The 12,929-nt window shown below is 44.3% G+C and overlaps 1 protein-coding gene across 3 annotated transcripts in view; it reads right to left on the reverse strand.

Annotated features, from left to right (window-relative positions):
• The window catches only part of LAMA2 (laminin subunit alpha 2), a 413,990-nt gene that overhangs the window by 201,162 nt on the left and 199,899 nt on the right, over positions 1-12,929 (reverse strand). For all 3 annotated transcript variants that reach the window (XM_085881857.1, XM_085881856.1, XM_085881855.1), the window contains 2 exons: positions 12,017-12,197; positions 9,707-9,843 (listed from right to left, as the gene is read on the reverse strand). In XM_085881857.1, coding sequence (XP_085737983.1) covers positions 9,707-9,843; positions 12,017-12,197 — 318 coding nt within the window. The remainder of the gene's footprint in view (positions 1-9,706; positions 9,844-12,016; positions 12,198-12,929) is intronic.

Below are 12,929 nucleotides of genomic sequence, written 5' to 3' on the forward strand. Positions count from 1 at the left end.
TGCTCACAGGTGGTGCGGGAATGGCAGTAGAAGGAGAGAGGTGAGGGTGGTGGAGGGTTTATGGTGGTGGTTTGATGGTCATGGTGCGTTTGGGAATGGCATGATGCGATGATGTGGGAGCGAGTTGTGACGGTAAAGGTAGTGGCTGTTGGCGTTGTTGTTGTTGTTTGAGGGTTGGAGCGTGGTTGCAGTTGGTGACAATGGCTGGCGTGGTGGTTAAGGTGGTTGCGGTTGAGACGTGGTTGGTTCAAAATAAAGATAGAACAGAAAAAATGGCTATCATAAAGCGTCGCAGCCCGAATGAATCACATTTATTCCCTCTATACAACGGGTTTGGGCTAACTACACATGTACTTACAGAGATATCTCACATACGGGACCTGAATGGTGGTTTGCGAATTTCCACAACCATAACAATATATATATATATATATATATATATATATATATATATATATATATATATATATATATATATATATATATATATATATATATATATATATATATATATATATATATATATATATGAAACAAAAGCACAGTGGGCGGTGAGGAGGTGAGTGAAGCTGTGAAGCCATCTGTCAATCCATGAAGACTATATACCAATTAATCACATCCCGCTTGAACGTTAATTCCCCAAGACCCACAAGACCAGTAAAGACCAAAAATGCCCCGAGGACCCAAAAGACACAGATAACACACCTGTCAACTCTCACGTTTTTGCAGTGAGACTCACAACTTTCTGTTGAAAATCACATTCTCACGTTCTCGCAATAAATTCTCACACTTTTATTTAATTTCTTGGCACCAAAAAATATTTCCAACATTATTGCATTGCGACTGGTTTAACTGTTGTTATAACATTGAATGCCGACTTAAATCGGATTGCTTGACGTTGTTCCACACTTCCAATATGAGAGACGGAGTATGATTGGTCAATTATAGACGACCAACCTGGTCCAAAGAAATGTCTTGTGACTACATGCTTAGTTTCTTCTCACCCAAAATAACCTGTAATAATAACAATGAACACTGTTATAATTATAGAAAACACAAATAGAGGCATTCAGTAAATTTATGTTCACAACATCGATATATTAGGAATGTGCCGAAGTGAATGTGTCGAAGACTTTAAGATAGCAGTGATTTGTATCAGTATTTAAGCTGTCATTCGCCAAATGTTAACAAAAGTACAATTTGGTGAAAGTTTTCATTCAAAATTCCCGAAAAAGGTAATATGCACACACGTCACACACCCATACCGTTTTCAGGAAACTATGCAAAGTAAAGACATTTCAAAATCATAAATGTTTGTATGTATGTATATACACTGATGAGCCAAAACATTATGACCACCTGCCTAATATGCTGTTGGTCCTCCGTGTGCCGCAAAAACAGCGCCGACCCGCCGAGGCATGGACTCTACAAGACCCCTGAAGGTGTCCTGTGGTATCTGGTACCAAAACATTAGCAGCAGATCCTTCAAGTCCTGTAAGTTGCGAGGTGGAGCCGCCGTGGATCGGACTTGTCGGTCCAGCACATCCCACAGATGCTCAATCAGATTGAGATCTGGAGAATTTGGAGGCCAGGACAACACCGTGAACACTTCATCATGTTCCTCAAACCATTCCCGAACAATGTGTGCAGTGTGGTAGGGTGCATTATCTTGCTGAAAGAGGCCACTGCCATCAGGGAATACCATTGCCATGAAGGGGTGTACCTGGTCTGCAACGATGTTTAGGTCGGTGACACGTGTCAAATTGATGTCCACATGATTGGACGGCCCCAGGGTTTCCCAGCAGAACATTTCCCAGAGCATCACACTCCCTCCACCGGCTTGTCGTCTTCCCACAGTGCATATTGGTGCCATCACTTCCCCAGGGAAACGGTGCACACGTAGACGGCCATCCACGTGATCTAAAAGAAAACGGGTCTCATCGGACCAGGCGACCTTCTTCCACTGCTCCAAGGTCAATTTCCGATGCTCACGTGCCCATTGCAGGTGCTTTCGATGGTGGACAGGGGTCATCATGGGCACTCTGACTGGTCTGCGACTACGCAGAGTGCGATGCACTGTGGATTGTGGCAAATTCCTCCCGTGACAACCATTAAAATTTTCTGTGACTTGTGCAACAGTAGACCTTCTGTCGGTTCAGACCAGACGGGATAGCCTTCGTTGCCCTCACGCATCAATGAGCATTGGGGGCCCATCAAACTGTCGCCGGTTTGTTCGTTTGTCCCTCCTAGGACCACTGTCGGTAGGTACCCACTACTGCTGACTGGGAGAACCCCACAAGCCTTGCCTTTTCAGAGATGCTCCGACCCATTCGTCTGGTCATAACAATTTGGCCCTTGTCAAAGTCGCTCAGGTCTTTACTCCTGCCCATTTCTCCTGCATCCAACACATCAACTTCAAGAACTGATTGTTCACTTGGTGCCTAATATATCCCACCCCTTGACAGGTGCCATTGTAACAAGATAATCAATGTTATTCACTTCACCTGTCAGTTGGCCATAATGTTTTGGCTCATCAGTGTATATACATTATACATGTGTATTGTGTGTGTGTGTATATATATATATATATATATATATATATATATATATATATATATATATATATATATATATATATATATATATATATATATATATATACACACACACACACACACACACACACACACACACACACACACACACACACACACACACACACACACACACACACACACACACACACACACACACACACACACACACACACACACACACACACACACACTACCGGTCAGAAGTTGTAGAACACCCCCATTTTTCTCGTTTTTACTGAAATTTAAGATGTTTAATGTTTCATTGAAACCTGAAATTAAAGCATAGAACAAATAAACAATTGCAGTTAAAAAAGTAATCATGGAATCATTTTGTTGAACAAAATTTGATCGAAATTTTTGACCCATCAAAGAAGCCACCTTTTGTAGATATAACAGCCGATCATACTCGTGGCATTCTTTCTACAATGGAAATCAAATATTGTTCGGAAAGTTCTTCCCAACATTGTTGCAGAAGTTCCCACAAATGTGTTTCACTTGTCGGCTACTTTGCTTTCACCCTTCTGTCCAGTTCATCCCAAACCAACTCGATGGGGGTTTAAGTCTGGAGACTGTGCTGGCCATTCCATGATTTGAAGCCTACCGTCTTGTTCTTTTCTTCGAAGGTAGTTCTGACAGAGCCTGGAGGTATGTTTTGGGTCGTTATCTTGCTGTAGGATGAACCCCTGACCAACTAGGCGTAGACCAGAGGGTATTGCATGGCACTGCAAAATGCTATGGGTAGCCCTTTTGGTTCAGGGTGCCAGTCACTCTGTGCAAGTCGCCAACTCTGGATCCAGCAAAAGAGCCCCAGATCATCACGCTTCCTCCTCCACGTTTGACAGTTGGTGTCACACACTGAGGAACCATCCTTTCGCCTTCTCGACGGCGTACAAAAACCCTGCTTGATGAACTGAAGATTTCAAATTTTGATTCATCAGTCCAGAAGACCTTCTTCCAGTTTTCATGAGTCCACTGGCGGTGCTTCATGGCCCAGGCAAGCCTCTTTTTTATTTTGCCATCTTAGCAATGGATTTCTTACTGCCACTCGACCTGTCAAACCTGCAGCTCAAAGTCTTCTCTTCACAGTTGAAACTGAGACATCCTTACTTCGACGAGTGTTAAGCTGTGCTTGAAGCTGCTGTCCTGTGAGCCACCTATCACGCAAGCTGTTGACTCTCAGAAAGTTGTCTTCTGATTGTGATGTGCCTTTGGGTCTGCCAGACCTCTTCCTGTCAGAGTTTTCTCCAGTTTCCAAGTGCCTTTTGATGGTGCAGGAAACTACTCACTGACACCTTGGCTTCTTTGCAATTTCTCTGAAGGAAAGACCTACACTTTTAAGGGGTAATAATGGTCTCTCTGTCTTCCTTTGTATATTGTCTTTTTTTCACCATTATGATAGCAATATACTACTTCCTGCAGTACAATATTGTCCAAATCATGCTTCAGAGGGTGTAGCAACACAGTCTGTTCCAACACTGCTTTTATATTATACAGACAGAGGGTTTGTAACTAATCAACAAAAGTTGGGACAGCTGTAGGAATTGTTTGCATCAACTTTCAAGGCTTAATTTACCTCCATTGCTGTAGAACAGCTGCAGTTGCGAACCCATTACTTGTTCCCTGAAAAGGGCCTTTTTTAACAACTCTGAAATTTACATTATTTTTCAGTTTTTGGTAACCTTAACTTCCTTTTTAGCCACATTGCGTAGCGAACGCTGGCTCGAAGAGAGCTCCGCGTTGTTGTTGTTCTTCTTCTTCTGGTGAAGACAAAACCTTTCTGGGGGTGAGAATAGGGAGTGAAGCAGGCAGGGAGGATACATGGAGGTACCTGATGCCCTGAGGAATCTGATGCCCGGAACGCACTTGACGCCCTAAAGGCACCTGATGCCCTGGAGGCACCTGATGCCCTGGATGCATCCATATCTGGTGCCCAACTGTGTCTGCGGACGTCCTCCTGCAGTTGGGTTACTTTTTTATTAAGAGGTTGGTGGCAGGATTTGCACTCTGGCCAACGTAAAACCCTTCATTCTGCAAATCATACTAAAAGCATTAAAAAACAAATAAATCTGAAAACCCACTCCGTGGGAGTACCTCCTGTGCAGCTTCCCTTCACAGGGCAGCTCACCGGATGACGGGATTGGGGCAAAGCCTTCGGGGGCCCCAATCTTTGAGGACAGGAGGGAAACCATGAGGTAACCTTCCCGGCTCAGATTGCAGTAGTGTATGTCGGGGTGGTGCTGAGGTGTTGTCCACCGGACGGCGGTCTCCTTGGGTTAACCTGAGACAGCCCCTTCAGGTGGGTGCCTGGAATGTCCAATCCCAAAGAGAGAATGATCACCTGCCTCTATTATCATCTGAGCTCAGGCATTTGAACATCGGTATTGCAACACTTTCTGAGGTTCAGAGAAAGGATTGTGGCGAGATCATGGCGGGTGATTACACCTACTATTGGTCTGGTCGATCTGATGGTTACCATGCCCAAGGAGTTGCTGTGGCTGTGTCCAATAAGCTGACCCCAATGATAATTGAGGTAACACCAGTCAACGAGCGTATTATGAGACTCAGGATTCATCACTCCTTGGTTGTCATTTCCCTGGTCTCTGTATATGCTGCGACTGAGGTGAGTGATCTCACCATGAAGGATGCATTCTATGCCACATTCTGTGCCGCATTCTGTGCCGCATTCTATGAGTCTGTGGTTGTTCATTGCCTCAGGCGAGACACTGTTTTTGTCTCGGGGGATTTCAATGCATCAACTGGAAATGATAGGGATGGCTATGAGACGTATGTTGGTCCGCATGGGTCTGGAACTGTGAACCAAAATAGCACTAAGTTCCTTGACTTCGCAAAAAGTTATGGACTTAGGGTGGCTGGTTCATGGTTTCAGTGACCACAAGCTCATCGCTGGACTTGGTATTCCAACGCTGGCGGTGTGGCAAAGGAAATTGACTATGTGCTCGTTGATGGTCGATGGAGGATGATCCAGAACTGCTGGGTCTACCAGAGTGCTCAGTTCCTCAATACTGACCACCGGCTTGTTGTAGCAACTCTGAAGTTGCAGCTTAAATCCAAGAGAATGGTACCATCCTAGCATAGGCTGGATGTTGGCAAGCTCAAGGATGAGAGAGAAGCTGAGGAGTTTGCGAACAGGCTGAGTGTAGATTTGGGGGGTCTGAAGAGTTGTGGAGTGCATTGAGACCATCGTCCTTGATGTTGCCGGTAGATATATTGGAACTCACCAGAGGGTGAAGAAGAATTTTGTCTCTCAAGGGAAACCGGATACAATTGACCAGAGTTGCAGGGCCAGCCTGAATGGCAGAGCTGAGCTATACAGGGAGCTGAGGCGTAAAACTGTACGTGCACTAAGGGTGGACAAGGAGGCCTATGTGCAAGGAATATGTGAGGGGTAGAGCATCACCTGTGGTCAAGTGATTCCCATCCTGCTTACAGGGGAATTTGCACCTTGCACTACTCCAAGCCCATCCCTCATTGTACTGCAGTTGGAGCAGAAGGTGGTAGGCTCTTGGCAGAGGAGTCCGAAGTGAAGGCCCACAGGGTTGGTTACTTTGAGCGGCTGTACCAGCCTGATCTACCAGCTGTCTAGTTGAATGTCAGGGGTGTTACTATCCCTATTGCTGACACTCCAATCAACTGTAGTCCACATTCGTTTGTGGAAATGCAGGCTGTGGTGAACCGATTGAAATGGGGTAAAGCTCCAGGGATCTGTGGCATCCATGCTGAACTTCTCAAGGCTGGTGGAAATGCTGCACTCATGTCGTTGCATGCAGTTCTGCGGTCTGCTTGGAACACAGACATCATCCCAACTGACTGGAAGAGGGGCCTTTTTGTCCCTCTCTGGAAAGGGAAGGGTGATCGCCAAAACTGCAACAACTACTGAGGGGTGACGCTGCTGTCAGTGCCAGGCAAGATCTTTGCTCGGATAATTATTGAAAGGGTTCACCACCATCTGCTTGAGCACCAGCGTCCAGAGCAGTCAGGCTTTACACGAAAGAGGTCAATGATTGACCGTATCCTTGCTCTTCGGGTTCTCACCGAATGCAGACGAGAGTTTTGGCAGGGTCTGCTTGCAACTTCTGTTGATCTCTGTAAAGCATTTGATTCAGTGAATCGGGATGCCCTCTGGTGGATTCTTGGTCTTTGTGGGGTGCCACCAAAACTGATCGATCTGATGTCTGAACTATATTCTGGTACTGAGAGTGCTGTGAGATGTGGTGGTACCATCTCTGACTTATTTCCAGTTGTTACTGGAGTTTGTCAGGGGTATGTATTGGTCCCCACACTTTTCAGCACTTGTATTGACTGGATTCTGGGAGGATGTCGGAGCGATCAAGGTGCGGTGCATCATTTGGGAATGTCAAGATCTTAAGACCTTGATTTCGCAGATGATGCAATCACGTTTGCGGAGACTCCAGATATTCTTTTGGGGACCCTCAATGTGCTGAAGGAGGAGTCGGAGCCACTGGGATTATGGGTTTCCTGGATCAAAACTAAGATCCAGGCTTTCACTGACATCTTGGATGCTGTTATCCTGTCTGTACCTGTTTATGGTGAGGATGTTGAGCTTCCAGAGAGATTCACTTTCCTTGGCAGTGATATTCATGTCTTTGCTGGCTGTGAGTTAGAGGTCAACAGACATCTGGGTCAGGCCTGGGGAGTCATGGATTCACTGTATCATGGGGGTGGTGCTGCCTGCACCTGTGTGGGAGGACGAAAGTCTGAGTCTTCAGGTCCCTGGTGCTTCCAGTGTTGCTCTATGGATGTGAGACTTGGACTCTGATCAGGGATCTGACACGGAGACTTCATTCCTTTGGTACCAGGTCTCTTCAGAGACTCCTTGGCTATCACTTGTCAGACTTTGTGTCTAACGAGCAGTTGTTGAGAGAGACTCAAATGATATTTGTTACCTGCATAGTCCGTGAGCCTCTGCTGTGGTGTGTGGACATGTGGTTCATTTTCCTGACGCTGATCTTGCTCACCAGATTCTCTCAGAGAGGGAGTCTCGCGAGTGGAGGAGGCCAACGGGCTGACCGCATGCCTCGTGGTTGAGGCAGCTTGATCAGCATCTTAAGGAGATGGGGATGGGCCAGGTATCTGCTTGGGGGATGGCCGGACGGAGGCCCCTGGAGTACCGGCAGAAAGTGGATGCAGCAACGCGCTGCTCTGGCACATATTCGCACACCTAACCTGACCTGTCCATAACATTTTGAACTAGAGGGGGAGCACTCGGTCGAGTGCAAAACGTCCGCCGCCAATACTGCTCGGTCACTCAAGTGAACCTGATATCCTATTCATTCAATCTGACGTCAACAGTTCTCACAGAGTTATAGTTTGCAACTTTCCCTTTTACTTTTCACTTTTACATACTCAATTCATTCGTAATAACTAGATTCCTTGAGACAGAAATTGATTTTACGTGGGTATATCCACCTGAAGTTCCAAAATCATCCGCAATTATAATTTTGGCTTTTTTTTGTTGGAAATCACTTATAACATGTAAAAATGCAAAAAAACAAATTTTGTTGAAAAAAAGTTGCAATATTTTTTTCTCTAACAATTTTTTTTTGGGGGGGGAGGGGGGTTGGAAATCACTTAAAACATGTAGAAATGCTAAAAAAAATTCAAATAATTTTTCAAAATGGCCGCCATAGCGGCCATATTGGATTTTGGACGAGGTCCAAATCTAATGGCATGATTCTTGGACCATACCTAATCCCCCCACGAAGTTTCGTCGAAATCCGTCAAGGGGTTTTTACGTAATACTGTTCACAAACAAACAAACAAACAGAAACGGGTGAAAACAGTAACCTCCGATCTTCGATGGCGGAGGTTAATTATAACACCATGAGTTTGAATAAGGGTGATCAAAAACACTCATTCCAATTATAACACCATGAGTTTGAATAGGGTGATCAACAACACTCATTCCAACTGGAGGGGGAGCACTCGGTAGAGTGCAAAACCTCCGCCGCCAATACTGCTAGGTCACTCAAGTGAACCTGATATCCTATTCATTCAATTTGACGTCAACAGTGCTCACAGAGTTATAGTTTGCAACTTTCCCTTTTACTTTTAACTTTTACATACTCAATTCATTCGTCATAACTAGATTCCTTGAGACAGAAATTGATTTTAAGTGGGTATATCCACCTGAAGTTCCAAAATCAGCCGCAATTATAATTTTGGCTTTTTTTTTGTTGGAAATCACTTATAACATGTAGAAATGCAAAAAAAAGTCGAAATTTTGTTGAAAAAAAGTTGCAAAAATGTTTTTTTCCTCTAACAATTATTTTTTTTGGGGGTGGGGGGGGGGGGTTGGAAATCACTTAAAACATGAAGAAATGCAAAAAAAAGAAATCGAAATTTTGTTGAAAAAAAAGTTGCAAAATTTTTTTTTCCTCCAACAATTAATTTTGGGGGGGGGGGTTGGAAATCACTTAAAACATGTAGAAATGCAAAAAAAAAAAAATTCAAATATTTTTTCAAATTGGCCGCCATAGCGGCCATATTGGATTTTGGACCAAGTCCAAAATCTAATGGCATGATCCTTGGACCAGACCTTACCCACCCCCCCACCAAGTTTCGTCGAAATCCGTCGAGGAGTTTTTCCGTAATACTGTTCACAAACAAACAAACAAACAAACAAACAGAAAGGGGTGAAAACAGTAACCTCCATCCATCTTCGATGGCGGAGGTTAAATATGGTCCTCCATATTGTTTTTGGCCCAACTCAATTATGAAAAATCACTCTAAAAATTCTCGTCTCCAGATCCGAATCCAGATCTTCAATGAAACCAAGTCGTCCTTGTCACACTCCCAACCTCTCCAAGAAGTTTTGTCTGAATTTGTCTATAAGTTTTTGAAATATCCTGTTCACAGACAGACACATAATCAAACAGGGGTGAATGTATAACCTCTGCCCACCTTCGGTAGCAGAGGTAATGAACTATCCTCCCATTACAGCAAAGCAAGAAAACTGTCTGAGAGTCACTGCACATAACTTGCAGATTATTTGACCATGTCACTCAAAATGTGAAATTGATATCCCAACAGAAGATAAATAAAGATGAAGAATGAAAGAAGCTGTGCACCTTGCAGCCTGTTCCTAACTGCCAACCCCAGTGGTTGGCTTCGCATTGAGCGCACCGTTCTCCTTCTGTGTTTGGTGGACAGATGCATACTCCACTCATAGGATCACAGCTGCCTCCAGAATGGTCACAATTGCACCCTGATAATGACAAAAGATTTCAACCAAACTGTTCATGTGGTGCAGTTAAATCCATACACGCGGCATTTTATTGTGATATCAAATGACCAGAAGCAAACATCGAATAAAGTTGACATCAAAGGAAACACTTTTCAAAATTATTTACTGCTATTTGGGTTGTCACAATGGAGTGGTCAGTCTTCATTGATCATATACCAGAATTTCAATTATTTCACTCACTGCATTTTTCGCGCAGTGCGTGTAAAAGCACCATTTTGAACTAAACTCAACAAAAATAAAAAAAAGCTTTACACTCGTTTCAAAGTCAATAATTTGAACACTTTGGAAAATTGGTTTGAAATAACGATTGTATTCAATTCTCTTGTCATTAAAGATGTTATAGCATACAGATCATGTTTGTCATGGAATCGGTTCCATCGGAAATGCGACGACAATGTCCATCATCAAAAACTGTGAGTCACAACTTAATGAAATCATGTCAATATCGGGTGTGTCCTCCATGGGCATTCACAACTGCGATACAACGTCTCCACATGGATTGGATGATGCGTCTGAACACAGCTTGGGGAATGCGCCGCCATATTTGTACCAACATGGCACCAAGCTCCTGCAAGTTCTGTGGAGGGTTCCTTACTTGATGGAGCTGCCTGCCTAACACATCCCACACATGCTCTATGGGGTTGAGGTCAGGAGATCTTGAGGGCCACTCCATGACATTGATGCCAGCGTTCCTGAGGAAATTCGTTGTTAAATTGGCCGAATGAAGTCTGGCGTTATCCTGTTGGAAAGTCAGACCTGGGCCATGAGCTGCATGAATGGTAAAAGCTCTGGAATGAGCACCTGATCCCTGTATGCTGCCGCATTAAGGTTTCCCTGGATGACAATGAGTCGGGATCGAGCATGACCCCAAACATGACGTTGATACCACCCCATGACGATGATACCACCCCAAACATGACGTTGATACCACCCCAAACCATAACGCTACCGCCCCCAAAGCGATCCACTTCCTGTACGCAACACTGGGCATTGCGTTCTCCTCGTCTTCTCCACACTCTAACCCTTCCATCAGCAAAAGCTAGTGTGAACCTTGATTCGTCACTAAACACAACCCCATTCCAATCTCGCTGGGTCCATCTCAGGTGCCGTCGTGCCCAAAGAAGACGTTGGCGTCGATGGAAACGGGTTAGAATTGGTCCACGATATGGCCGCCGTGCATGAAGACGAGCAGAGCGCAGGCGATTTCGAATGGTTTGGGCAGTCACTCGACCTCCAAACAATTCATTCCCAGTGGATGTGGCAGTGACAAACCGATTACGCAAATGACGTAAGACAATCTGTCGGTCTTCTGCACGTGACGTAACACGTGGTCGACCAAGACGGGGGCGGTCAGCTGTGGTGCCAGTTTGATGGAGACATGTCTGGAGGTTATGGATGGTCTGTCGACTGCATCCCATAACCCTCGCAACGTCAGTGACGGATGTTCCCGTATTCAGCATGCCAATGGCACGTTCACGCTGAATGTTTGACAGTCGTGGCATTGCAAATTAACGAATAATTAACCATAAAACCTTGTTTTTCTGAGATGATACTCTCCTCTGCTAGCTTGAGATCAATTGCAGGTGTATCAATAGGCCACGTGACTTGTGTCACGTGGAAACGTGATTTTAGCGTGCAGTGCTCTGTTACGTGCTACGTAGGCCCGACCAGTAGAATGAATGTGTGAAGTAATGACCTCGACAATGCCTTTAACCATAATCACAACAAGAACTCTTTCAAGAAAAGTTTCTAAACACTATTTGACAAATAATGAGTGTCAAGTTTTTATTTTTGCTGAGTTTATGATGCCTCACTCGTGCTATCTGTGGAAATTTAGGTGGAAATTGCAGGGATGTGGCCTTCAGTTTTCCTTCTGTTCATTGCAAAATTCACAACCCTCTTAAAAGGCAGGCATTTATGCATTTACAAGTTTAATTGAATACAATAACTTCAGTCAACCATCACAGAGGACATTAGATCAGGAGCATAAACAAAAGAATAAACGAGGCTTGTAAGAAATGTACGCAAGTGGCATGTACCTGGGTCCTGGATTATCATGATGGAGAAAGAAGATTGTTATGCGCTTTGTGAAAATCAGCAGCACTTCGAGCAAAGAAAAGCAAAGGTGACGTACGTGTGCAGCCGCCTTCCTTAAAGTTGTAGTGACCAGGAGCACAGCGGTTACATTGTTGCCCCTCAACGCCCCGATGGCAGGAACATTGACCGGTGGAGTCACAGTCAAATGAGTAAGATCCAAAAGAGTTGCAGCCGCAGGAAATGCAGCCTGCTGCGGTGTCCAAGCCATAGTGTCTGGGCTGGAAATATTGACAGAACATATAGCAGGACACTTTGGTCAAAACAAACCTGCAATATGAACCGATTATCAAGCTTGCACACCTCAATAGCCATAAAAAAGGTAAATCCTGTCTTTAAATTTTCTACTGTTTTATTCCTCAGCTTGTTTTGCCATTTCAACACAATTGACAATACATATCTCTGTATAATAGACTGTACAAAAGACAAACACTGCTCAACTAAATTTAGGTTTTTTATACTCTTAATAATGAACGCCAATAATCCCTCTGTCCGAGTCGTGTAGTCATTTGCAACTTATTCTTGTAGTTGAGGCAGGCAATGCATGTAGTAGAAAGTAGTCATTTCCATCTCAGTTAACAGAACATCAGCAAAGAAGGAAATCCTAATTTATAGTGAAACACAACAGGACTTGTGGAAAGACAACTTGTCATTTCCAAATTGTTGATCTCACAATTTGAAAAACAAAGAAAATTTGTCAATGCCAACTTGCGACCCCTCTCTCTTTCCTTCTCTCTATCTCTCTCCCCCACCATCGCCTCTCTCTCTCTCTGTCTCTCTCTGTCTCTCTCTCTCTCTGTCTCTCTCTCTCTCTCTCTGTCTCTCTCTGTCTCTCTCTGTCTCTCTCTCTGTCTCTCTCTCTCTCTGTCTCTCTCTCTCTCTCTGTCTCTCTCTGTCTCTCTCTCTGTCTCTCTCTCTGTCTCTCTCTCTCTCTGTCTCTCTCTCTGTCTCTC

This window comes from Eptatretus burgeri, chromosome 5, assembly GCF_056783735.1.
Source record: "Eptatretus burgeri isolate ZD-2024b chromosome 5, Ebu_testis_v1, whole genome shotgun sequence".
Lineage (NCBI taxonomy): Eukaryota > Metazoa > Chordata > Myxini > Myxiniformes > Myxinidae > Eptatretus > Eptatretus burgeri.